At 32.5% G+C, this 24,965-nt stretch overlaps 5 protein-coding genes across 5 annotated transcripts; 3 read left to right on the top strand and 2 right to left on the bottom strand.

The window, feature by feature from the left end:
* The first annotated feature begins 673 nt into the window (after positions 1–673).
* On the top strand, positions 674–1,992 carry LOC110270537 (uncharacterized). Its single transcript, XM_088483138.1, has 3 exons — positions 674–750; positions 1,080–1,259; positions 1,356–1,992. Exons 2-3 carry the CDS (start codon positions 1,102–1,104, stop codon positions 1,990–1,992), a joined length of 795 nt encoding a protein of 264 aa, XP_088339264.1. The 5' UTR covers positions 674–750; positions 1,080–1,101.
* Positions 1,993–6,053: 4,061 nt separating this feature from the next.
* LOC107636109 (uncharacterized) lies at positions 6,054–7,096 on the bottom strand. Its single transcript, XM_016339643.3, has 2 exons — positions 6,363–7,096; positions 6,054–6,247 (listed from the first exon to the last, which is right to left on the bottom strand). The coding sequence occupies exons 1-2, from the start codon at positions 6,984–6,986 to the stop codon at positions 6,242–6,244; spliced, it is 630 nt and encodes a 209-aa protein (XP_016195129.2). The 5' UTR covers positions 6,987–7,096; the 3' UTR covers positions 6,054–6,241.
* A 2,089-nt stretch (positions 7,097–9,185) lies between these two features.
* On the top strand, positions 9,186–9,761 carry LOC107636108 (cell wall / vacuolar inhibitor of fructosidase 1-like). The gene has a single exon (XM_016339642.1). It carries the CDS (start codon positions 9,186–9,188, stop codon positions 9,759–9,761), a length of 576 nt encoding a protein of 191 aa, XP_016195128.1.
* Positions 9,762–18,503: 8,742 nt separating this feature from the next.
* On the top strand, positions 18,504–21,782 carry LOC107638966 (uncharacterized). Its single transcript, XM_016342365.3, has 4 exons — positions 18,504–18,963; positions 19,592–20,435; positions 21,029–21,167; positions 21,366–21,782. The coding sequence occupies exons 2-4, from the start codon at positions 19,883–19,885 to the stop codon at positions 21,418–21,420; spliced, it is 747 nt and encodes a 248-aa protein (XP_016197851.1). The 5' UTR covers positions 18,504–18,963; positions 19,592–19,882; the 3' UTR covers positions 21,421–21,782.
* An 852-nt stretch (positions 21,783–22,634) lies between these two features.
* LOC107637605 (cell wall / vacuolar inhibitor of fructosidase 1-like) lies at positions 22,635–23,469 on the bottom strand. The gene has a single exon (XM_016341002.3). It carries the CDS (start codon positions 23,421–23,423, stop codon positions 22,836–22,838), a length of 588 nt encoding a protein of 195 aa, XP_016196488.1. The 5' UTR covers positions 23,424–23,469; the 3' UTR covers positions 22,635–22,835.
* Between the last annotated feature and the right edge of the window lie 1,496 nt (positions 23,470–24,965).

Here is a 24,965-nt window from a genome sequence, read left to right as displayed (position 1 = left end):
AACAACAAATAATATAAAAAAATAAAAGTTATATTTATCAGCGTATTTCATGTATTTTGGTTTAGTGAGCTCATCTCTGTATGTTTTTTTCTTAACCAGTAAATTAATAAGAGACAATTGTAATTAAGAGGCACACATCCCAAAAAAACAAAACTTATTAAAATTTAGAAGAAAAAGCATGAGAAATGTGAGTACGTAGTTTGTGTTGCTTATGATAAATAGTAGTACATACAAAGGATAAATTCATTTCTATAGTAAAAAAACGAAAAAACTAATGGAAGGGAAGAATACACCACCACTTTCATCACTATCATCACCGCCACAAATCTTTTCACCGCCATCACCACCATTTTCATTGTCTATACCCACCACTACTATCGATGATCTCAACTTTCTCGACGATGATACGTTTCTTGAAAACCCCCTTCCTGATTTAGTAAAAGAGGGAGACTTTGGTCCTTTATATGAGTGGTTAGGTATCACCGATGAAGATGCTCCACCGGTTGAAAGACCAGTAAAGCGTTCTCTTCCTCCAGACGCAATTGTTCCAGAATCTTTTGAAACAGTTGCACAATCAGAAAGCTCATCCTTTTTTTCAATTCCATCCAATCCTGATGTCGCTGTTAGTAACAACAATAATAGCTCTAGAGTTGCTGGTAAACGTCCAGCAGAATCTGTTGCCGGTGACGGTGGAAATGCAAGTCCGAGAAGCGATGAACCTGATGATGAAAAAGTTAATACTATAACTAGGTAAGACAAAAAAAATTAATAGTAATAGTGCTGAAAATAAATAAATAATATAATTAAATGATCATTATTTTCTCATTTACTTGTTTTACTGGTCTATTTTGTTCAGTTGTGGTTTAATTTTTATTTGGAATTTTCTCACCACTTTTATTTATTATTATAACAAATATTTATTTAAGAAAATCAAATAATAAAAAAGAACAAAACAGGAACACTAAGACAATTAGTCAATTACAGAAAGGGTGCATGCGGTGCGTGAAGAATGAGAAATAGAAACACAGAATACGGGAATTTCTGCACTAATATCTCTTTCTTTTTCTCTGTTTCTTTAGGCTGAAACTGAAACCATCTACAATGACATCGATTGCAGCAACCATGAGGCTAAATAGAAGGAGTGAAAATAATATTCCAAAATTGGCTTTCTTGACGGAGAGTGAATCAGACAACCTTGAAGATGGCTATAAATGGCGCAAGTACGGTCGAAAAACCGTGAGAAACAGCCCTTACCCAAGGTGATAATATAAACATAGTACCACAGTAGCCAAAGCTGCGATGGTGATTTAAAATATTAAATAAAAACATGAATAATTTTATCTCTTCTTTTGCAGGAACTACTATCGTTGCACAGCAATTGGTTGCAATGTGAAGAAGAGAGTGGAGCGGTGGTTAGATGATCCCACCCATGTATTAACCACCTATGAGGGTCTACACCTTCATGGTTTGCCACCGATCCCCCCTACTCCGTCCAAGTCCTTCCACCTCTACAACAACTGCACCACTGGCCCCAAACCTGACAGATGCAGCTGTAGCTGTCGATGTAAAGGTGCAGTCGCAGTTGCAGGTGCAGGGGAACAAAATCGTGCTAATAACGCTATTACTAGTGTTCATCTTGGAACTGTCAGTGGTGGTAGCGGTGTTAATGACGGTGGCTCGCTGCGCATCGTGGCAGGTGAAAATGAATTTAATTATAATAAACACATGCAGAATGTAGAACAAGCAATTACACCAATAATATTACAGAACTTCATGTTAAGTGCTCCACAGACTTCCTTGAATAATTTTACTCCCATGACTATTATTAATAATGGTCATTACCAATCATCACTGATGAATGTTCATCATGATGGTAACAATCATCGTCAAGATTGTTTTGGTGCTGGATCTTCAAATGGTGGTGCCGAGGATTTGTTTAGGAACAAGAGTACTGGTACTGGGCTGCTTGAAGATATTGTTAATTTCTCATGAATAGCATCTCATCGTCGTCATTATCATCAATCAAGCTTTCTGCAGGTGAAGAAATTATAATGAGTAATTCTCAGATATTCTCAAAATAAAGAAGAATAAATAAAATAGTTTGCTATGTTGATATACATAATTTGACATTTTAGCCTCTATTTTAATAAAATAAAATACAATGAAATAAGTATTCACATAGTTTTTACTTTTTATATAAAAGCTAAAATGTCAAGTTATAAATAACATATAGTATTTATTTTTTTATATTTTGGGAATATTTAAGAAATTTTCTCTGGTGATGTTAGTGTTTATGTGGGAACAATCAAGTTAATTCATTAATTGCTGTCAGTTTTATTTGAGTTTTTTAGTATAAAAATGTGATGTTGTTTTCAAACCAAGTGGATTGCTTAGAAAGATCTCTGGGTCCTTGAGTTTCCTCTTTTTACTTATAGAGAAAGGCATTATAGTAGGTTTGTTAATTTACTTTCTGTAAGTTTTATTTTCTTTCTATCTATGCAATAGTATATACTCTTTGTAAGTGAAAATACAATGAGACATTAATAATTATAATTAGCTTTTTTATTTTATATCTATCTTTTCTTTATATGTCCTTAACTTTTCCAATACTTACTAGGGAAAGAGAAATCAATTTATGTAAATTCTTACTTATTTGAAACTACCACTAGAAGGAGTCTTGCTCAATGGAAAGTATGAATAATGTAAAAGATGCTCAAGAATCTAGTAGCGGCAAGAGGGTCATACAAAACGAAGGTGGAGAAAAATTGCATCATAAAGTGTACGTGGATTGCTAAGAGGAGGATAACGGCAGATGAAAGCTTATTTTAATAAAACTTTTATGAGTTATGTGTGTGTGAGGATTGGTTTAATTTGTATATAGCCTTTTGTTATATGTCTTAGTGGTTGAGGTTTTGAAGTGTGGTGTGATTCACAAAAATTTGTGATTTGTAGTTAGTCCTTGATAGTAATAGTAAAGGAAATTGATTATAAGTCAAATAAAGATATATTTATCTTATTTGAGTCAAGACTGGTAAGGACAATCTAAAAAAGATGACAAAGATTGAAAGTTTCTCCCATCTCTTATTGAGTTGAAACGGTGCATGAGACAGAAAAAATGCACTGAAATTATTGTGATTAAATTATTGTGATTAAATTATTATTTATTTTAGTTGGTGTTTCACTACAATTATATAATACATTTTGTGATAGTGACTACTGTAACAACAATATAGATGTGGTCAGCAATTTAAACATTCTCTGCACTATATTCTGCACTATATATGTCATGAACTAGCCTGGGTTTTAACTCTTTACATATATCTATACCCGTTTCGATCAATTTTCAGTTCATTTCAGAGAGGTTTTTATTAGTTTTTAGGTAGGAGTGTGTGGTAGTCAGGCTATATATCATGGGTGTGTTTGTATTTGTTTTAAAAATGTTATTTTACACGTTAATTTTATTTATATAGTTGAAAAAAATTTAAGACTTATTTTAATGAAACATATTTTATAAAATTCATATAAATATGTGAGAAGTTATTTTCAGTCAAAAAATTAAATATCGAAATAAATGCACCCTATAATCAAGGTGCTATAAATTTAAGCTGTTTTGGATTTTTTTTTTTTGGGGGCCGGGTGGTTGTGGGGGTGCGGTGAAAGAGGGTGGGGGGGGGTATATTTTCAAATTTTAGATTATGAACTTTAAATAAGTTGATCTTAAATATCAAATATTATAAGATAAACAATTTTCTTCACCATTTTGGTAATTTTAGTACATGATAGCAATTTTTCAAATAAAATTTAAATAAAATGAATTATCTTAAAAAGATTCAAACATAAATTGGTTCTTATATAACTAATTATGCAAATAAAGCACTAACAAAAAATCTCTAAAAGACTAGAATCACCAGTGAAGCATGATTTAGGCTCACAAATTAAATAATTAATGAGTCATAGAATTAATCTTTAAATACATGAGTTGCAAGGCTGTTAGTTATAATTTGCAGCAGTTGCTAATTTTCCCATTAGATCTATCTAATTGTTGTTTCTTTCTGATTTGCATGTTTTTAGTGTAGGAGTTTTGTTTGAATTATAAACGTAGCAGATGTCATCTAATATCAACCACAACACTGGAAGGTGTGGAGTGGAAGGAAAATATATAAAAGGGTTAGGGCTTTCCATTTACACTTTCATCTTCTTTTTTTAGTTTTTTTTTTTATTTTATAAGGAAAAAAAAAATCAAAGCACAATAAAATTTTGTTATTTTAACTTTTTTTTTTTCATAAAATTATAAAAAAATACGAAGAATACAAAAATAGCGGAAGACTGGAAGATAACAAAATTATGTTTTCTGTTTTAATTTAACTCAAACCAAATAGACTCATTTTCAATGTAATTAGCTTCGCTTAAATTATTGTATAACTGTGATTGTATTCTTCTAATGTCTTCTAATGTTTTATTTTTCTATTCACAAGGTCGTTTAATTTTCAAGGTGAAATGATATTTTTCTCCAACAAATTTTGTAATTGAAATCATTGAAAACCATTTTCTTTCTCTCCAAGTCATAAATATCAAATGATGAAAAATATCTGAAATACCTGAGCCTACATCTCGAATTGAATCTATAATAATAAAAAAAAAATGCATGTAATTGGCTATATATGTGTTTGAAGATCCATAGATCTTTATTTCGACAATGATTAAGAAGAGGATGTGATGGATTTGAAATTTATAACAAATAAACAAAGATAAGGTTTTGTAGAAAATTTCGTATGAAACCCTCTCTATATATGTATCTCTTAATTTCAATATATGCTATTTGTATAGCCCTGTTCATATTAGAAAGTTCCTTTCATAAGACGGTTGACATCTATATAGCATTAAAGCTCTGAATTATATATATATCACAGTTATATTGTTGCATGGTTCCCAATTGGAATGCAATAAGTTCAGGAACTAATGAGTATTAAATAGCATGCATGTACATGGTAGAGAGCAAAGGTCATTATTAGTAAGGGTTGTTACTTTGACTCTGTCACCTTATGATGTGATCACAAAGTAAGATACCATATACATAATATTTCAATACTACAAACAGTGATATTTAGTATGTGAATCTATCTATCTAAGTATCTATCATCATCATTATTGTCAAAGCCAAGCTTGGACATCCAAAGCTATCAACGATTCATGGCACACCACCAATCCCTTTCTGCAAGATAGAATCAAATATCTCTCTGCAAATACTAAACATATATGCTGCACCAATATATATTTGTCAAATTCTTAAGGTAGGAATGCCTAGCTACTCCTATGCTAACAAAAGAATTAGTGTGGTTCAACTTAAAAAATCTATGTTAAACTAACAAAGATTCAAAATTAAGTGACAACTTAATTCAAATATCTAATAAAGTCATAACAAAGTAATAATACTCCAATCAAATGTCAAATTTCAAATGCATGTTAAATATCTCTCGGTACTAAATTAATTGGTGCATGCTAAACTTTCACTATTAAGTAACTAAAAAAACAAAGCTCACAAATAATAACATAGAGGGAAGCTAATGATGGATTGAGCATGAAGCAGATTACATTGCTTCTGCCTTCAATAATGGCTATTATTTATAGAGGCTAAAAACCCAAGAAGCCAATCTCCATACCTTGCATCTCAGCGTAGTTTGATTGGTGATTCAACTCTGTATAGATAGTGTGATAATAATATTTATGTTCCTGTAGCAGTGAATGTAAAGTGAAAAGAGTAGTAGACTACCAAATAAGTAAGGCTTCCTCATATGGTTTGTTTCTCCAACTAGCTGATTCTAATCTTTTACCTTTCTTAAAAAGTTATTATCTCTGCTCTCTGTACAATATGTCTTCTGTGTTCACAATGTTGGAATTTGGAAATCGCATGCAGTATCTAAATCTCTCTATTCCTTTGTCTGATGATCATCTTTTAATTTTATCTTTTTATGTGCATGATTCAATATTTTTCTATTATTTTAGATGGATGCATGATTCAATAATTCAACAATAAGTTAAAATAAGGCCCAATGTGGTAATCTCTTCTATAGTCTAAAAGTTAAAAACATAGTATTATTCACATTAATCCCAAATCAAAGTTACGTGTCTAGGATTAAGTACACATTTCATTCAATTAATATTCATTATCGTAGTCATATCTTCATCTTCATCATCATCGGTGAAAACCTCTTCTCCGTCACATGCTTCTTCATCCATCGAGCTAATCCTGTTGATGCACAAAAGAAAAAAAAGACGGAAAGGGAAGGAAAATGTAAATGGAAATAAACAAGTAAACAAAAAGAAATCATCAATTGCAGAGTCAAAGTCAAATCACAGTTTACCCTGAAATTCCAAACTTTGGAATCCCTAGCGATGAGGAAAGCACAATGAGCGTCAACGGTCGCATACTCAACCTGTTCATGGCTCAGAAACTCTTCGTCCCAATCGCTGATGCCGATCTCTTTCCTCTGCTCCACTTCAAAGCCGAGACACTCCTCCACAATCGTGTTAACCGAAGCGCCCTTCAGGCTACAGCCGCCGTCGGTCTCCGTGCACAACCTCAGATCCACAGGGTCCGTACGCATCCTGAGGCCGAGCCAGGAGTTCTCCAGTTTCCGGCGATCCGAGTGGTTCCAGAACCCGGCGAACGTCACGCGGTGGTCCAAAAGGAAGCCGCGGAGGTTCCGCGGCGCAGCGTTGGCGTGCGCCAGCTGGAAGATTAAGCAGCGGCAGCCGACGCAGAGCTGCAAGGTGTCGGCCGGAGGATGACGTTCGGTGGCGCAGGGAGTCCACTGGACGCCGAGGCCGACGACGAGGCGGCTCTTGTGGAGGAAACGGCGGTGGAGGAAGAGCGTGGTGGAGATCCATTTTCTGACGACGGAGGCGGTGGAGGTGACCGTGACGCTGACGTGGATGGTACCTTGGTTGAGGGAGACGGAGTAGGTGAAGCCGTTAGGACGACGCATAACGGGCAGAGTGTGGAGTTGAAATGTGAAGCGGAGAAGGAAGGAAGTGGAAGCGTGCTTTGGAAGGAATGGAAGTTTGTTATTTCAATTGTGTGCGCTGTGAGACTCGAGTGAAGACTCGTATCATACCTTCATCTGCATTGCACACACTACATGTTTTTATCCGAAATTTACCTCCTCTAAATTTTTTGAATTTCACTCTAAAAAGTAAAATTTGATCTCTCATTATTTATTTTATAAATAAAATTAAAAAAATATAATAAAAAAATTATTTAAAAATAAAAGATCAAATTTTATTTTTTAAAATAAAATTCAAAATTTAAAAAATTCAGATTTTTTTATCCATTACTTTAAACGAAAATATTTAATAATAAAAAAAATTAATAAAAAATAATTAAAATTTATTAAATAAAGTTAATTTTTTTTGTCTCTTTATTCTTTACTATTATCATTAGTTTAAATTATTTTCAAAAAGTATAAATTTACTGATATGGCAACTTATTATATAGATCAACCACCAAATAATATTGTGACTTGTGAGTTGCAATATGAATTATTATTCGTATATTATTGCAATTTAAATTATTTAAAGACAACGTATCATTGTCTTTAAAATAAATAAAATCGTTTTTTGGCCGTACAACCGTTTCCTTTTTCAGTCAAGGACTCAAGGTATTCAAATTTCAAACAGAAGGTAAACTGTAAAGTGTAAACATACATCTTGCTTTGCAATTTTATACTATCCTATAAAATTGTTGAGACACTTTCTAAGTTTTAACTGCTCCGCAATAAATTCTTATTAATTTTGCCACTAATTGTAAGAGAATTATAATAGGTAAATGAATGGTAATATACGATTAACTTCGGTTCTAGATACTTTATATCTCTTCTAGAGAAGTAAAGCCAAATTATGTTCTTAATTCTTATTTGTCTCCTTTTTTTTTGGTGACTTATTTGATCTCCTTATTGATTATACTCAAATACATTCCACATATATTTTTTGAATAAACATCCATAAAATCAAGTCTCTCAGTAAAAAAAATCCATAAAATCACAAATCATAGATCAATTCTTCAATTGCCAATTTTCTCATTAGATATATTTAATTGTGAAGGTTTATTAAATGTTTATAATTCACGACGGAAGTAATAAAATATTATTTTCTTCCTAATTATTGGATGCACATTGTTGTATTTAAATAAATCACATCGTTATATGTAATATATAATTTATTGAAAATTTTAAATAGCAATTAGTTTACAAATTAAAAAATGTACAATTGACCAAGTATAAATGTTAAGAAGTCGAAATTCGTACTTTCAATCAAGTTATAATATTTAACCACTAAATTATAGTAGTTTCACATTTTATTATTATTATTATTATTATTATTATTATTATTATTATTATTATTATTATTATTATTATAAAAATAAAACTAAACAAATACTCCATATTTATAATTCATAATAATTTTGATATTTTAATTTTGACTTAATAATAAATTATAGTAATAAACTCAAAAAGTTAAGAAGCGGTCCACCAAATACGTTAATGACTGTTTGAACGCCAGTAAGTAATAATTTTTCAATTAACTAAATTTGTTAATTTTTTATTGTAAATATTTTTTACTATCAACTTTTGAAGGGTTTAGAGAGTTTAGAATATAAGCTTTAGAATTTGAGATTTAAAGTTTATAGTTTAAAATTTAGAATAAAAAAAATTTAAATAATATAATTGGCTAATATTAATTAAAAAATTAACTCCCTAATTAAAGTAATAATAAATCCAGGGATAACATTTAATAAAAAGAATCAAAGAGAAATTTGAGAATTTAATTTAATGATGAAATAATTTTGAGAATAGAATAGATTAATCCACGAATTGCAAAGGAAAAGAAAAAGTTTCACTATTAAGAGATTAATATTGAAACTTAGGAATTTAAAATGTTTCTTAAAACATTGACAACCAAGAAAAAAAATACAAAAAGAAAAGAAAACAAAAGAAGAACCATTGTGAACCACAACTCTTTTGAGGACGGGCGAGTACAAAGGCAAGCCTCAAAATAATTTAGTCACGAAAAAGAATTAGACCTTTGCTTCATTCAATCTCTGCAGCACAATAAACTAGCTATATAGTTATTCCATTATCCTCCTATTGTGTTATTTAATCATCAATAATAATTCTCTGTGGAAGAAGATGAAACTCTCAACATTTTCAACCATCATTGCACTTCACTTTGCAATTTCATGTTTATTCTTGATCCAACCAATCCAATCCACCATCCCAAAACCAGGCTTGTTAGAAACCGTATGCCGAGAAACACCCCATCACTACCTTTGCGTTTTCATTCTAAAATCACATTTGCAACCCCTGCAACTTCGATCGGGCGTCGACGTTGCAGGATTTGCTCGCATAGCCCTAGAGGTCGTCGCGGCCAACGCATCAGCCACGATAGACCGCATTAAGGAGATTCAAAAGCAATCCGAGGACAAGAAACTCAAAAGTAGCTTGGAAAGTTGCATAGTCTCTTATACCAAGATTGTGAACGTGCTTTTGCCACAAGCTCTTAAATGCATGGACAAAGGTGACTATAGTTGTGCCAACCGCAATGCGTTTATTGCTGGAACCCTAGCTGGTTCATGTGAGAAAAAATGCAAGGAGAGCTCTAGTGCAGTCATGACCGATACCAATATTTATATGCAAAATATATGTAGCATAGCTGTGTCCATTATTACAAAAATGCCTCAATCTGTGCACCAAACTTTGGCATAGATTTCACTTTGCAGTTTTTCTTTTTGGTGTTGGCTTATAGAAGATTCTTATGAGTTTTGATTTTTATTTGTACATAACTTTTGGGCCGTAGCTTCATTTATAGGTCTTGGACGACCAATATTCTTCGATTTTTGTATAGAGTTTTTTTATATTTTTATTTGTATTGTGATCATGGTTAATAACTTGTACATAAATTTAATGTCAAAAAATATTGTACATAAATTTTGCGTTACACGTGGTTGAGGCCTTGGCACAATGGTTATTCATAGTAACCACACTAGGGTTCGAAACTTAGTTAAAATCAAGTATCGGATAAAAATCCTTAAAATGTTATGTGCCTGAATAAACAATGTGAATAAATTTGTTATTTTGTAATGCTTAAAATTGGAGGCCGTCTAACATATAATTTACAAGAGCACCTTTGATACCTTGCAAATAACGTAAGATTTACTACAAGAAAATAAGTTTTTTACCACACTTTAAAAGCGTGTCGAAAAGTGCAAAAAAGTGTGTCGATAATTTTTCGCTACGTTTTTTGAGTTATTGGCACGCTTTTGAAAGGGTCACATCCGATAACGTGCCGGTTACTCTATCACCACGCTTTTGTGGAACTATCAGCACGTTTTTTTTGTTGGCACGCTTTCATCTCTTGCCACACATAAAAAGCATGGCCATAGGTCTTAACCTATAGGTATGCTTAAAAAGCGTACTGAAAAGTGCACATATCGCCACGTTTTTAAAACGTCCCAAAATGTTTGTTTTGGGTACTCTTTAAAAGCGTGCCAATAGAGAAAGATATGGCTACACTTTTTAAAGCATGGCGATAGCCAGTGATACGGCCACGCTTTAAAAGCGTGGCAATAACCTTATAAAATTTTTAAAAAATCCTTTTTCTTATTTTTACCTTCATCGCTTCAAAATATAAATTTTCAATCCTTTTTTATTACCAAACCTACAAATATAGTATGCAATTTTTAGTACAAGATAAATCAAACAATAATTAGTGACATAATTTTTGTGATAATTGTTTTATGGTTTAATTACTTTGCTGGTTCTTATAGTTTCACAAAATTTTTAATTAGGTTCCTATACTTTTTTTCTTTTAATTGAGTCCTTACACCAAATTTTTTTTTAATTAGGTCCCTACACTTTTTTTTCTTTTTATTTAGCTAGGTCCCTGTACCAATTCTTTTTTTTAGTTGGGTCCCTATAAAATTAAGCCAATTACTACTAAGAGGGATTTAATTGAAAAAAAATTTGGTGTAGGGACCCAATTAAAAAGAAAAAAAGTATAGGGACCTAATTGAAAATTTCACGAAACTATAGGGACTAACAGAGTAATTAAACCTTTTTTTATACATTAAAAAACTAATACTCAAATACAAAATAAATCTCAAGTTCGAATTCCAAAACTAAAAACTGAAAAAAAAAATACAGAAACAATACAACTTAAATTCTAATACCTTAGATCATACATAATTGTTTCTGAAACATTTGTGAACTTTTTTACCTACAAAAGATAATTCCTTGAGCTAAACGTTAGTGGTACTACACTGAATTACAAATTGTAATATAATATTCTAGAGCAACAGTCACAAGAATGGTAAAACCAGGAATAGTTTAGTTGTTTACTTGTTACAAGCTGGAGGTGTCATATCCACTGTAAGAAGATGACATGAGGAATTTAATCAGTGATAAACCCCATTTTTAGGGTTTATCCTGTGCTTAATCTAGTGAATTTTATCCATTATTCTCATACTTATTCATACAATTCGCATGCTTTATGTTTTCCTTCCTGATTTTGTGTTATGATTGAAAACATGTTTCTTTGATCTTAATTTGCTATGTTTAATCCCCTCTTATTACCATTCGATGCCATGATATATGTGTTAAGTGATTTCAGAGTTTACAGGACAGAAATGACTTAGAGGATGGAAAGGAAGCATGCAAAAGTGGAAGGAATACAAGAAGTTGAAGGAATTGCTAAGCTATCCAGCCTGACCTCTTCGCACTCAATCGACCATAACTTGAGCTACAGAGATCCAAATGAAGCGGTTTCAGTTGCGTTGGAAAGCTAACGTCCGGGGCTTCGAAATGATATATAATATGTTATAGTTTTCCTGACAATAAGTGACGCGAACGCGTGATTCACGCGGATGCATTGCAGTGACAAAAAATCAGCGTGGCAGATTTCGCAACCAGCGATTTCTAGGCTATTTTTGACCCAGTTTTCGGTCCAAAAAACACATATTAGAGGCTATAAAGTGGGGGAATCAATCCATTCAAAAATAACAATTCATACAACTCTCATATTCACAATTTTAGGTTTTAGATAGTTTTTAGAGAGAGAGGCTCTCTCCTCTCTCTTAGGTTTTAGGATTAGGATTTAGGATTTCTATTATGATTAGGCTACTTCTCTTGATTCCAGGTTCAACGTTCCTTTAATTTATTTTTTACTTTTATTTATTCTATTACTTTAATTGTTATTTATCTTTTCAATTTGGCTTATGAACTCCATGTTAGAATTGATTTTTTTATTTAATATAATTTGAGGTATTTCAGATTTATGATTGTTTTATTCTATTCATGATGCTTTCAATTTAATTTAGATTTATTTTCTTTTTTGGCTTTGGTTAAGTAATTGGTAACACTTAAGTTGTCAAACTCAGCAGTTGATTGAGATTTGGGAACTGCTGATTGATTTGGATCGCTCTAAAGCTAGTCTTTTCACATGAGTTGACTAGGACTTGAGGAATCAAATTAATTAGTCCACTTGACTTTCCTTTATTTAGTAAGGGTTAACTAAGTGGGAGTAATAAACAATTCTCATCACACCTGATAAGGATAACTAGGATGTGATTTCCAGTTCTTATACCTTGCAATGGTTTTCATGATTATTAATTTACTTTCTTGCTAATTTATTTTCCTGTTCCCTATTTTAAAAACTCAAAAAGATACTTTTCCATAACCAATAATAAATCATACTTCCCTGCAATTCCTTGAGAGACGACCCGAGGTTTAAATACTTCGGTTATAAATTTTATTGGATTTTGTTACTTGTGACAACCAAATTTTTGTACGAAAGGATTCTCTGTTAGTTTAGAAAATATACTTACAACGCGATTATTTTTACAAAATTCTAAATTAGCAGAAATCTAATCATCAACCAGTGACCAATTTTCACGGTCCAAGGCATTTGTGAGAAGTTCCAAGTAGCTGAAGGAAGGAATAAGGAAGAACTCATTATGACAATAAAGCATTAAATAAACTATTAACTGAAAAAAATCACCTGGCATTCTTCGGTAACAGCTATTAGAGGACTCTGGTTTCCATTAACTACATTCTGCATGAAGTTTAACGAAGTAGGATGCCAAAGCCTAAAATATGAAAAAATAACTAAGGAATTCTAGCAACTAAAAGTGAACATATAAAAGTAAGCTAGATACATAAACTTGATTGCCTTGACTAATAAGCCAACTTATGTCCAAGGAAACGAAAAAGAAAAATTAAGAAAATAAGCCAATTTTTTAAATATAAGCTCAGTCTCATTATAATTAGCGGCAATATTTTCAACTTCAGCCATAATCCTGCAAAATCATTCAATTATACTGCATAAATATAAGCTCAGTCTCATTAATTACGAGTAAATTTTCCAACACAAGCTCCTGAGCTAATGAGCATTCACTTAAACAAGGAGAGAACAGAGATATAGTTCTGTGTTCATCTCTTAATGCATGCATATATACATTCATTTTCTACTTGAAACCAATTCTGGAACAAGAAAGATGATCATTTCCATTTAATAAAGTGAATTTACTTGCCAAGCATACTAGAGAGCAATTTAACATCAGAAAAAAGGGATCAACCAGTATACTTCAAATAATAAATATATTAAAAGCAGTTCATAAACTAATGTGACCAAAAGGATATATATCAAGTTTGAAAAAAAGCGTTAAGACATACTTGGTAAAGTCCTCTAGCTTCTTGCTGAGACCAAAAGGATCATAACCATAGCTGCATCAACAAATATCAAAGAAAAATTAAGTAAAACAAGTCAAAGTTTCATAATTTTTGTGATTCAAAGGGACTAGCTAGAGAAGAATCCACATACTATTCTTCTCTTATTTGTGATTCAAAGGGGACTAGCTATTCTTTCTGTTTGATTTATCTATGCCAATGTTACTATTCTTCTCTTATTTATTTTGCCTTGCTTTATGGCCTACGAGAAAACCAAGTCAAGGTTCATGAGTTTGCATTCTATATGTTTTAACGTTATAGGCATTTCGTCATGAGTCATATGTGTCATAATATAAGTAAATGAGAAGCATCTAAAAGTTACACCACTCTGACTAACAAAGACTTTTAAAAATAATAATTGAATGACATTGCATTATCATTGTTTTTATTTTAAAACTTGAAGTGGCTGGAGATGAATACGATGACATCATATAGATAAACTACTGAAAAACTTTTGTTTCTCACCCCTTTCTCCGTACCATCTTCAGGAACAATGCGGTACAAATCAATATGCTACTTGATTGAGCTAAAAAGTCCAGTACATTATAAGATGGTTAGGAGCGAGATATCAAGGATATAGATACGAAATATTAAGTACTTACCCAAATTCATATTAAGGATGGAGGATAGGCGATTGTTTCAGCCATAGTTATGCAAAGTGAGAGAATTAGGATTTCCTGTGTATCTTATTTAATCTTTATTGAGTGACTACACTTGTAGTTATGATGTTTGTTTTTATTTATTATATGATCATTTGATATGAGTAAAGTTTGTTATTATTTTTGCCTTTATGATTTAGTACGCCCACTTTCTGTCTTAGTATCACTAGGCCCACTTATACTTCCCAACTAGTAACGATTCTTGTGGTCAAGGTTCTCACTATTTTCAAATAGCTTCCAAAAATAAAACTAGTTATCTATTTATTTTTTTTATGAAATATTTTTTACAAAGATTTTATTTTTTTAAAATTTCGTAAAATTTGAGTATCAACAACCAATATGATCCAAATAAATCTTAAGGCTACTTTGGAAATATTAGGGTGATACACATTTCATCTCATCCTTAGGTGTGGAAACTGACCCAAAAAAAGGTATATGATATACTAGATTGGCCTCCATCTAAGGACCTTAAAAGCTTGAGAGGATTTTTGGATTTGACCGAATCGGCAATTCGTGAAGAGTTACGGAAAAATTGCACAGCCACTCACTTAACTACTGAAAAAGGATAATTTTAGGTGAAATAAGAAAGCTTGGAAAGCTTTTAAAGCACTAAAGGCAGCCATGACATCAGTCCCAGTTTTAGCTATACCATCCTTCTCTAAACCTTTTGTCATATAGACGGATGCTTCAGGGAAAGGATTAGGAGCAATATTATTACAAGAGGGGAGGCCAATTACTTACATGATCCAGAAGCTATCAATTCGAGCTCAAGCTAAATCAGTAATGAATATCATCTTGGTAGTCCAGCGATGGAGGCATTACTTATTGGAAAGTATTTCACAGTTTTCACAAACCAAAAAAGCCTTAAATTTTTGTTAGAACAACGGATATAGGAGAGGAACAGCAGCGGTAGTTATCTAAATTATTGGGGGTATGATTTTGAAATAAGGTACAAGAAGAGGAGGGAAAATACAATGGTTGATGTACTGTCAGAAAATTTCACTTCGCATCTTTATAAGTGGTTTAGGCTGCAGAATGAGAGGATTTAAAAGAGGAAGTACAAGCTGATGTGAAACTCTGAGACATCTTCACAAATTGCTCAGGGGAAAGGAAGTTCCGAAGGATTATAAGCTGTGGAAAGGGCATTTGCTTCATCAGAGCAGATTAGTCATCCCAAAAAATTCTAAGTTCATTCAAAAAATTCTCCATAAGTTTTATGATTCCAAGCTGGGTTTCAAGTTACTTTAGAATTTATAAAAGGGTAGCAGGAGTCTTATTTTGGGAGGGGATGAAAAAGATCATTATAGAATATGTGAAGTAAAGTAGCATCTATCAACATAATAAGAATTCTACACTTTTCCCTGTTGGATTATTACAACCATTGCCTATACTCGAAAATGTGTGAGCTGATGTGAGCATGGATTTTATTAGAGGGCTCCATAAAGCAACAGGGAAGGACATTGTTATGGTGGTAGTGGATCAAATGTCTAAGTATGGTCATTTTTCCGCTCTATCTCACCCTTATACAACAAAGGACGTGGCAGAGATCTTTATTCGAGGCATAGTTACTCTTCAAGGATTTTCGATTTTAATTGTGTTGGATCGAGATCGCTTGTTCATGAGTATGTTTTGAGCGGAAATGTTTAAGGCAGCAGGGACTTCCCCCAAGATGAGCTCTGCCTACCATCTGAAGATGGACGGACAAAGTGAGGTTGTCAACAAATGTGTAGAGACGTATTTAAGGTGCTCTATGAGCACAAAACTGACTCAGTGGCATAAATGGCTTCATTGGGTAGAATATTGGTACAATGCCAATTACCGCAGATGTAACACCCTTACTATCAAAATGTTATGCTTCCGACTACGCCACTCTTCAGAATATTATTGTTGTTTTCTCTTTTCAGGACGGACGAGGAAGCTTGCGGAGTGTTTCCCAAGTTATTAGATATGCTATTTCTGTTTGTATACATATGTTATAGATTTTCCTTGCTTATATTATTATATTCTTGTAAGAGGGATAGGATTCGTGACTGTATTGACATATATGTATATAATATTTGTAAGTTGCTTGAGTAAGAAGTTTTGTATATATGTATATGCTTGTTTGTTTTCAAGAAAAAGTATTTCCGTTTGTTTTTTTCAAAGAAAACAGCGATACGATTTCGAGTCAAAGGCTCATATTTTATTATTAAGTATATGAAGTTGTCGTAATACTTGTCGCTATCAGAGTGGCGCAGCTGGAAGCGTGATATTTTGATAGTAAAGGTGTTGCAACAGATCTATTAAAATGACTCTGTTCAAGGCTTTTTACGAGCGGGATCCTCCTAGTTTATTAAGAGGTGGAGATGAGCCTACGGTGGAAGCAGTCAAGGTACTAATGGAGGAACAGAATCAGGTATTGGATGAAATTAAGTCTCACTTAGATAAAGCTCAGGCACGCATGAAGCAAAATGCGGATAGGAGGTGTAGGTAGGTGGAGTTTTTGGTGGGAGAAAGGGTTTTTCTCAAAATATAACCTTACCGGATCAAGTCCTTGGCTAAACGAAGTAACCATAAATTGAGTGCTTGTTATTATGGTCCATTTGAGGTGTTGGAGAAAACTGAGAAGGTGGCTTATAGACTACAGTTTCTGGAAGGCTCAAATATACACCCAGTCTTTCGTGTTTCGTTACTCAAAAAAAGTGTGAAGTCCGACATTCCCATCCATCCCTTATCGGTAGCTATAACTACTAAATTTGAACTGCAAGCTAAACCAACAGAAGTCTTGACAGTTAAGGTGAATGAAGATGGCCAGTTGGATGTTTTGATTAGGTAGAAAGATTTGTCAAATTTCAAAAACTCTTGGGAGACAGCAGCAACAATTCAAGAGACATTTTTCTCATTCTACCTTGAGAACAAGGTAAATCTTTAAGATGGGGTATTGTTACATACCCGGATAGAGTTGAGGAAGTGGGAATAGAAAGTTCTGATCTTAGAAAGGGAAAGATTCCTCCACTGCCATTTCATTACAGTAGAAAAAAGTGGGTGGAGGGTAAAAAGAAAAATAAGAATATTCTAATAACTAACATGCCACCTAGCATAGATAGTAAAAAATCGCGAGAGAAAATGAATAATTCTAGGTTTCTAACTGAATGGAGAGTGAACAAGAGAATATTAATGATGACAGAATTGAGGCCAAGAATAATAAGTTTTTGGAGCAAAACTAAGGACAGGTGTAGGAGAGAGGCTGACTCTTTGAATTCAACCTTTTTAATTTTCCCTTCTTTTTATTTTCTTGTATTTCTTTCTACTATTTCATATGTCTATAACATAGTATATGAGATAATCACTTTGATTTTTTCTGTGTTTTTATTTATGTGCTGTTGTAAGTGTGTGTGAGGGTCAATTATGCATATACTAATGTTACAATTTCAGACTTTGTGTTACACGATAAATTAATTAAAGAACCAAAAAAACTCGTTAAAAAATTAGTTAATCGATCGAATCGATACTATTTTTTAGCAGTTAACTAATTTAAAATAATAAAACATAAAAATATCACTATTTATTAAAATATTATATATTTACATAAATATTTTATATTATTATATCCGATTCCATTCGAATTAAATCTTTAAATTTTTAAACCTCTAGTTTTCTAGTTCTATTGGTTTAATGACTCTTCTCACAACCTTGATCTTGGTTGAAGAAAACCTATCACATACAAGTTAGTGTTGTCCAGCTTATCATGATTATTCATATGGTTCAATCATAACTAGATATCACATTTTGAATTATAATGAACCAAGACGCGGAGGTAAGCACGTTAAGCGTCAAAACGCGTTTCATTTGCAAGCTAATAATTTCCACTAGCTAGCTACCAATAGTTATTAATACATTTCAGATATGAAATACAAACATTTACTAAATTGAACACTGAATTTTTAGACAGAAATAACCCATAACAACACAGTATTGTTTTTTCTTTCTCTTAGCAGAGTTTTAAGATTAAATCAGAGGAACAAGGCACAAAAGTATATTAATAAAAAATTTGAACAAAATACACAAATTAATTATACATGATATAATGCCACTTATTGTAAAACAGAAAGAGAAAGAGAAAGAGATGAAGAACCCATACCCAAAAAAGAAAAGAGAGAAACTAAAATAAAATTGAAAATGGGGGGCCACGCAGACGCAGTGAAACTCAGAGAGGTGCCAACTGTCAATCAGGCTATGCCGTTTTTTGAAGACAACACAGCACATGGGAAATGCCATATGCCATATTCCCATTAATAACAGCCACTTTTGTTTTGTTTTGGATAAATTAACACAACAAATCATTTCTAGAAATTACAAATGTGTGTTACATATTTGCTCCTACAGAGAGATTCTCGTTGCAACAAATCTTAATTTTGCAGTGTTTCAAACTAACTCTCTCTATATTCTCGTGTCCCCTTCCCTTTTCCCTTTCTCTCTCTCTCATTACAAATTTTCAGCTCTCTCTTCCGTCATTGGACTTGGGATTCCTTCCATTTCCCACAAAGGTATTCATTTTTTCCGTTCCTTATTCCTTATTCTTATTCTCTTTATGCTGCTCATGTAATTTAATGTTTTATTTTGTGTTGTGGCCAAAACTAGTTCAAAGTTGTTGACTTTTTCAACTTTCATGGGTGCCCATTTTGTTTATTTTGTCATCCTTGTTTGGAATGTGAGAGGTTTTCGGTTTTTTTTTTTTTAATTTTTAAATGATATGATGAGGTATTGGTTAGTGGGTGGCAGGTTATCAAAATTCCTTTTTTCTATATTTTCTTCTGTCTGGGGTTTAGTGTTTATATATGTTTGTTCTGTTTTGGTTTCTTTTGTGTGGAATTTTCATGGGTGAGAGCCATATCAATGCCTTTGGTGTTGCTTCATATGCGTTCCTATCTTAGAAGCTTAAACCCTTACCTTTCCTTTGTTCTCAAGTAGTTCACAATTCACATTTATTTTAATTCCTATTTTGTTTGAAAGGTTTGAGGATTGGTGCTTTTAAGGTAGCTTAAAGTTTGTACATTATTTAGTTTGCTTTTTCATGCCGTTACCATATGATGAAAAGACTAGTTTCCCCACCATTGAAGGGGAAATTATTGTAAGAGGTCATTGGATTGAAAAATGTGTTGTGTTGTGATGCAGGGTCAATCCTGTTTGTTTGGAGGGAATTATGAGCTTGCAGTAAATGTGAGCTTAGAAAGGATCGAAGAGGAAGGGATATAGTTTTCGGTGTTGATTTTCGTTGTCTAAATCCTGTCTTATGTGCCTTCAGAGGAGCTATCAGAATAAGGATTGTCTTGTTGATGATTATTGGTCGATTCCAGGATCAGTGCATAACATCTTTAGAGGTGGTTGAGTTTCTTGGTTGTGATTTAGATGAAATTTGTAGGATAACGAATTACGAGAACTCGGAATTACAATTGTGTCTTCAAGATGGATCATGTGAATGCGAAGGATAACGAGAATGAAGTTGATCTTGAAAGTGGATTGCCATTGCTTAGAGATGATGAATCAAAGAATATCTCTCCACCAAGTACTTCAAACCAAGGGAAGAAAATATTTGCCAAGATTCCCGATCGGTTTGTCGGAGGTTCTTTAAGAGGCGAGGAAATGCCGAGTTTCCCCTTCAATGAATCAACTTTAAGCCAAGTTTCTCTGGACTTGCCGAAAGTGGCAAACAAGCCAATGATGGGGCAAGACTTGGCGGATGCAGAGAGGACACCGTTAAAGGAGAAACGTAAAAAGTCTAGTCATAAAAAACCTCCCAGACCTCCGAGGCCTCCGAAAGCTCCAGAATTGAATGCAGCAGACTATAAGTTAATAAGGGAGATAACTGAACTTGCCATGTTGAAGCGTGCAAGGATAGAGCGTATGAAAGCCTTGAAGAAGATGAAAGCTGCTAAACAATCGTCGCCATCATCTTCCAATACCAGCATTTTGGCCATGATTTTTACTCTTGTCTTCTGTATTGTGCTAATATTCCATGGTAACTTTCATCATAAAAAATAAGCCTTATTTTTCATCTTACATTTTATATATGATATGGATCTTGCTAATTGTTGAGTTTGACTTTGAGGCCTTGTTTTCTTACCTTTGGATTCTGAATTTTCATTGGTTAACTAAGCTTTGCTAGGCATTATGAATTTCAAATAATTCATTTCTATATTGGGCAAATCATTATTTTGTCAAACTTACAATTTTTTCAGAATCATAGTTTGTTAGAAGTATGACCAATTGATCATGGTCTTGCTTTTGGAATCAAACATTGTCATTTTTTCCATTGTCTGTTGACTTTTTCGTTGTGAGCAGAGGTTGTAACTTTATCTATAATCCTTAGCCAAGATTTGTTGAGATCACATTCCCTGTGTCCTGGTTTTCTTTCGCGGCTTCAGCTATATTCTGAGGGTGCTGCAACTTTCTCTGATTTTGCATGAGCTAGATTCTAGTAGTTCTCTTTATATTATGCAAGGAGTGATAGAAAATATACTTTGGTCTTGTTGCTTTCCTTTTCCTGTTCATTCTGAGTGAGAATGCTTTAATTTTCATGATTGTTATCTGATTTTGATTTTGCTTTCTCAGGCATTTCAAGCGGAAAAGGTTCCGGGGCAACTTTCCAGGGATCACCTCTATCTACGGCAGGAGAGGGTGGTTTAATTTCAGTTCAGTTCCAACTCACTCCATATGCAGTTGAATCAAAAGCACCTGGTTCACAGTCAAGGTAAGAGTTTCACATGCTTCATACTATTCCCTTAACAAAGAGAAATTAACAAATTGGTCGCGTATCTTTTAGAATATTAGACAAATTAGTCCTAATGAAATGAAGATTGGGGACCGTTTTCCTTTTCTAAAGGGATTCTTGGGGACGGCGCGACCTCATACTAATATCAATTTTACTACTTTTGATGGTTCCTTGCAGTTTTGTACAGCAAGTAACAGGTTCAGATCTGGCTGAGAAACTGAAAAGAACTTAAGGTTAATGCAGTTAGTCCAACAGAAGATATGGCTTAATGCTATTGTGCTTCTCTTTTCTTGTTTTTCAATATATTATGTCTTTAATCATTATGAGACTAACTGTATTGGTAATTTATCCCCTATATGTATATTAATCAAATATTGGGGGTGAGTTAAATTACCATAGCAGAGTTCTTACTGTTCTTCATTGGCTTGCCACAAATTTAGCTGCAAGATTTTGCCTTTGAAGTTGCACCTCCTTCTTTGACTGCGAAGGCCTAATTATTATGTAATGATGTATATTGTCATTGGTTTGATTGACACAAATACTACATAACTAAGTGCTGTATTTTGTACATTCTAATGTTATCCAATTTCCACATACCTCGGTTGAAGTGATTTTTTTTTTAGCCTTCCAAGTTAATGACTATAATTCGATTTTATATATTTTATAATGGCTTTCCTTACTAGAAAGGAAATTTTCTCGTTAAAGAGCAAGAACCAAGAATGCTGTGGATGTGATTCCTGATGCTTATTGTGTCAGCTAAATAGATCCTACTTTGGACTGAGTCATGTGTATGTTTTTGTTTGAGTAATAGCTAGAACATATGAACATGATCTCACCTGTGACATTATTTCTCTGTATGTGATCATTGAAAGAAAAGAAAATTAGAAAATTGTTATTTTTATTCATTCTAATTTATGTATACTTTATTATTATTAATTATTATTATTAAATTAGTTGTGAGATTCATATGCAATGAGTTTTAGACTTTTATACTCTATCTAATGATGCAAGAGTATACTGAATAAGAAATTTAAAAAGGAGTATAACACATTTGAAAAGAAAACTACCAAGTAGGTAGGAAGATTCCTTAGATGGGACATGGATTCTTGAATCTGCTCTCATCCTTAGTGTCTCTTTTGTTTGTTAGTTTTTCCAAATCCCATATTGATCATTAGTAATGGGTATTATTAATAACTATGAAACAAACTTGGTTGAGTAGTTAGCTCAATCTTCCGTTTACGCAAGTGTTAGAATTCAAATATCGCTTTATATATGTAGTAATTCATTGACCAACGAAAACTCTTAAATAGAATTCAAATTTGCGGCTGATTAATTTTTTGCTGTGGGGTTGTCCGGTTGAGGATATATACTTGAAAAACCAAAAACTATGAAACAAACATCAACTTACTTGGTAGATTTTCGGAAAAAAAAAAGTGGACAATGTTGTATAATTAACTAAATTGAAAGGGTGATTCAAATTAGTGAAATTACAAAAAGAATCATACTTTGTGCAAACTAAACCAACCCACCTAGGCTAAAATTGTTTTTATTCAACAAACAATAAACTACAAAATAGTACTTGTACTAAGTAGTAGTAGTAATAAGAGGAATGAGAAGAATGAGACAAAAAAACAAACGAACCCATCATCAAGCCTTCAAAAGCAATTTGATAATGGCATTAGCAACATCAACAAGCTTCTGAACAACATCATTCCTATCACCCAAAGGTGACTTATCAGAAGGTGATTTCACCAATCTACCCTCACAGGAATTAACTTCCTTAACAGCATCAGAAATGCAGTAACTTGCAAAGGCAAAGTGTCCCTGGCTTATAGCCACAGCTGCTTGTGGAAGAGTGAACCTCACAACAGGGATATATGACTCAGCACAAAGAGCCAAAGCTTGTTCCAATTGGGGGTCCTTTGTGTGCTTCAAAAGGGCTTCAATGTAATTGAGTGTGTCAGTTGCATTTGACAGAATGTTGTTGACCATTATGAGTGCTACTTGTTTGATGTCACTCTTGGGGCTTAGAAGAGGGTTGTTGTGGAGTGTGGAAATGCATAAGTCATAAAAGGGTGTTCTTTTGCATACTTGCTCTATTAGATCTTCAACACCATTGTTCTCATTCCAATAGTAGTACACTCTGGTGGTTTGGGATTGTGTGCAGGGAATAGAAGAAGAAGAAAAGAGGAGAATGATGGTAATGGTAAAAGTAATGTGAAGAGTTTTAGCCATTGTTATTTGTGAGAGTGGAAGTGATTGAAGAATTTTAAGGGAATGAGACTATGAGAACGGTGTTTCTTGGATGCTATTTAAGGTTAGTTTGGTTGTTAGTGTGTGTGGAAAAACAAAAATATTATTTATACATCAAAATCAATTACTAAATGTATTTATATATAAATATATATTGTTTAATTTATTTTTAATATGTATTTATATTTTAATAGTGACTGATTTTAGTGTACATCTAATATAGTTGGTAAAATTTTTTTTCTTTCTTCAATTTCTTTTATTCAATTTCTACTTCTTTTTATTTTTTATTTATTTTACCCTCTCAAAATCATCGCCTAAAGAAAATGATCGATTCGATTGAGTTTGTTGATTTGTTCAATTTCTTTTTTCTGTACATTTTGTGGCCCTTTCAAAGAATATCATGATAGTGATTTTTTTATCCTATCAAATGAAAATGTTTACACTACTAAATTGTAATGGTATTTCATTTCTTAAGCCTAAAGGCTATTACACTATTTTTCAATTTTCAAAATATATATTAACTTTTGTGCAATTTTACCTTCAATATAACTAACAGGGTTAAGTATTATTTTTGTCTCTAAAATATACATCAAAATTTTTTATAATTTTTTTATTATAGATAATTTGATTCAAAATTTTAAGATTTAAGTAAAAAGAACGGTTTTAAAACTTGATTTTAAACTTTAGAGACAATTTTGCATAAAAAAAAGTTAGAGACGAAAAAAATTTTCGACCTATACCTTAGAGACCAAAATCATACTTAACCCTAACTAATACATTACAAAGCTCTTTATATCCGTTAAATTGTATTTTTATTGATTATTTTTATATAATTTAATATTTTTTATAACAACCAATTTAGATTTATTTTTAGAAATTCTGTGAGGAATAAATAATTTATGAAAAATATAAAAAAAAGTATGTAATAGAAATAAAAATTTAAATTAAACTATTCTCTTTATATAGTTATTCTAATATAAATGAGGGACTAATATAGTTTACTCTTCTCAGATTAATATGAGTTTTTGAATGGACATATGTAGTTGTCGGTGTCTATATATCAAAAAGAGAAGGGTGCATTTTTAAAAAACATATTATATACATTTCTATGTAATTTCTATATTTAAAATGTAATTATGCATGTCATGTATTTTATGTTCTTAATTTTGAAATTGTGAAAATTGTGACTGGTTGGTTGTTTTGCTGTTTCAGAACCATGGGCTGGAATGTGTGGACGGTGTTATTTACACATTGTTTAAGGTTACAAATTACAATGGCTTTGCATAACGGATGTCTATATTTCACAATGCCACGTTTTTCTATCTTGTTCCCTCTTTCATTGTAAGATGCCAAATTTGAGAACTTTCTAGATCTTGTGTCTTAACTCTTAATTAATCCCTTCATGTTGAAATATAAAATTAAACAAATTAGGAAGAGGGTCCTCCCCCTAAATAAACATATTAGTTAATATTAACTTTTTGAATAATGTTAAAATATTTTTTTTAATTCAATTTAGATGTTTGT

Source organism: Arachis ipaensis, chromosome B4, assembly GCF_059453495.1.
Source record: "Arachis ipaensis isolate K30076 ecotype BB chromosome B4, ASM5945349v1, whole genome shotgun sequence".
Taxonomy (NCBI): Eukaryota; Viridiplantae; Streptophyta; class Magnoliopsida; order Fabales; family Fabaceae; genus Arachis; species Arachis ipaensis.
The sequence above is the reverse complement of the archived record's forward strand: the minus strand, read 5'-3'. Positions and strand labels throughout refer to the sequence as shown.

Excerpts from the sequence above, each read along its gene's own strand:
- LOC107636108 (XM_016339642.1), top strand. The coding sequence starts at position 9,186 with ATGAAACTCTCAACATTTTCAACCATCATTGCACTTCACTTTGCAATT.
- LOC107638966 (XM_016342365.3), top strand. The coding sequence starts at position 19,883 with ATGGATCATGTGAATGCGAAGGATAACGAGAATGAAGTTGATCTTGAA. Across the intron at positions 20,436-21,028 it reads TATTGTGCTAATATTCCATG|GCATTTCAAGCGGAAAAGGT; the intron begins GTAACTTTCATC and ends TTGCTTTCTCAG. Across the intron at positions 21,168-21,365 it reads GCACCTGGTTCACAGTCAAG|TTTTGTACAGCAAGTAACAG; the intron begins GTAAGAGTTTCA and ends GGTTCCTTGCAG.
- LOC110270537 (XM_088483138.1), top strand. The coding sequence starts at position 1,102 with ATGACATCGATTGCAGCAACCATGAGGCTAAATAGAAGGAGTGAAAAT. Across the intron at positions 1,260-1,355 it reads AGAAACAGCCCTTACCCAAG|GAACTACTATCGTTGCACAG; the intron begins GTGATAATATAA and ends CTTCTTTTGCAG.
- LOC107637605 (XM_016341002.3), bottom strand. The coding sequence starts at position 23,423 with ATGGCTAAAACTCTTCACATTACTTTTACCATTACCATCATTCTCCTC.
- LOC107636109 (XM_016339643.3), bottom strand. The coding sequence starts at position 6,986 with ATGCGTCGTCCTAACGGCTTCACCTACTCCGTCTCCCTCAACCAAGGT.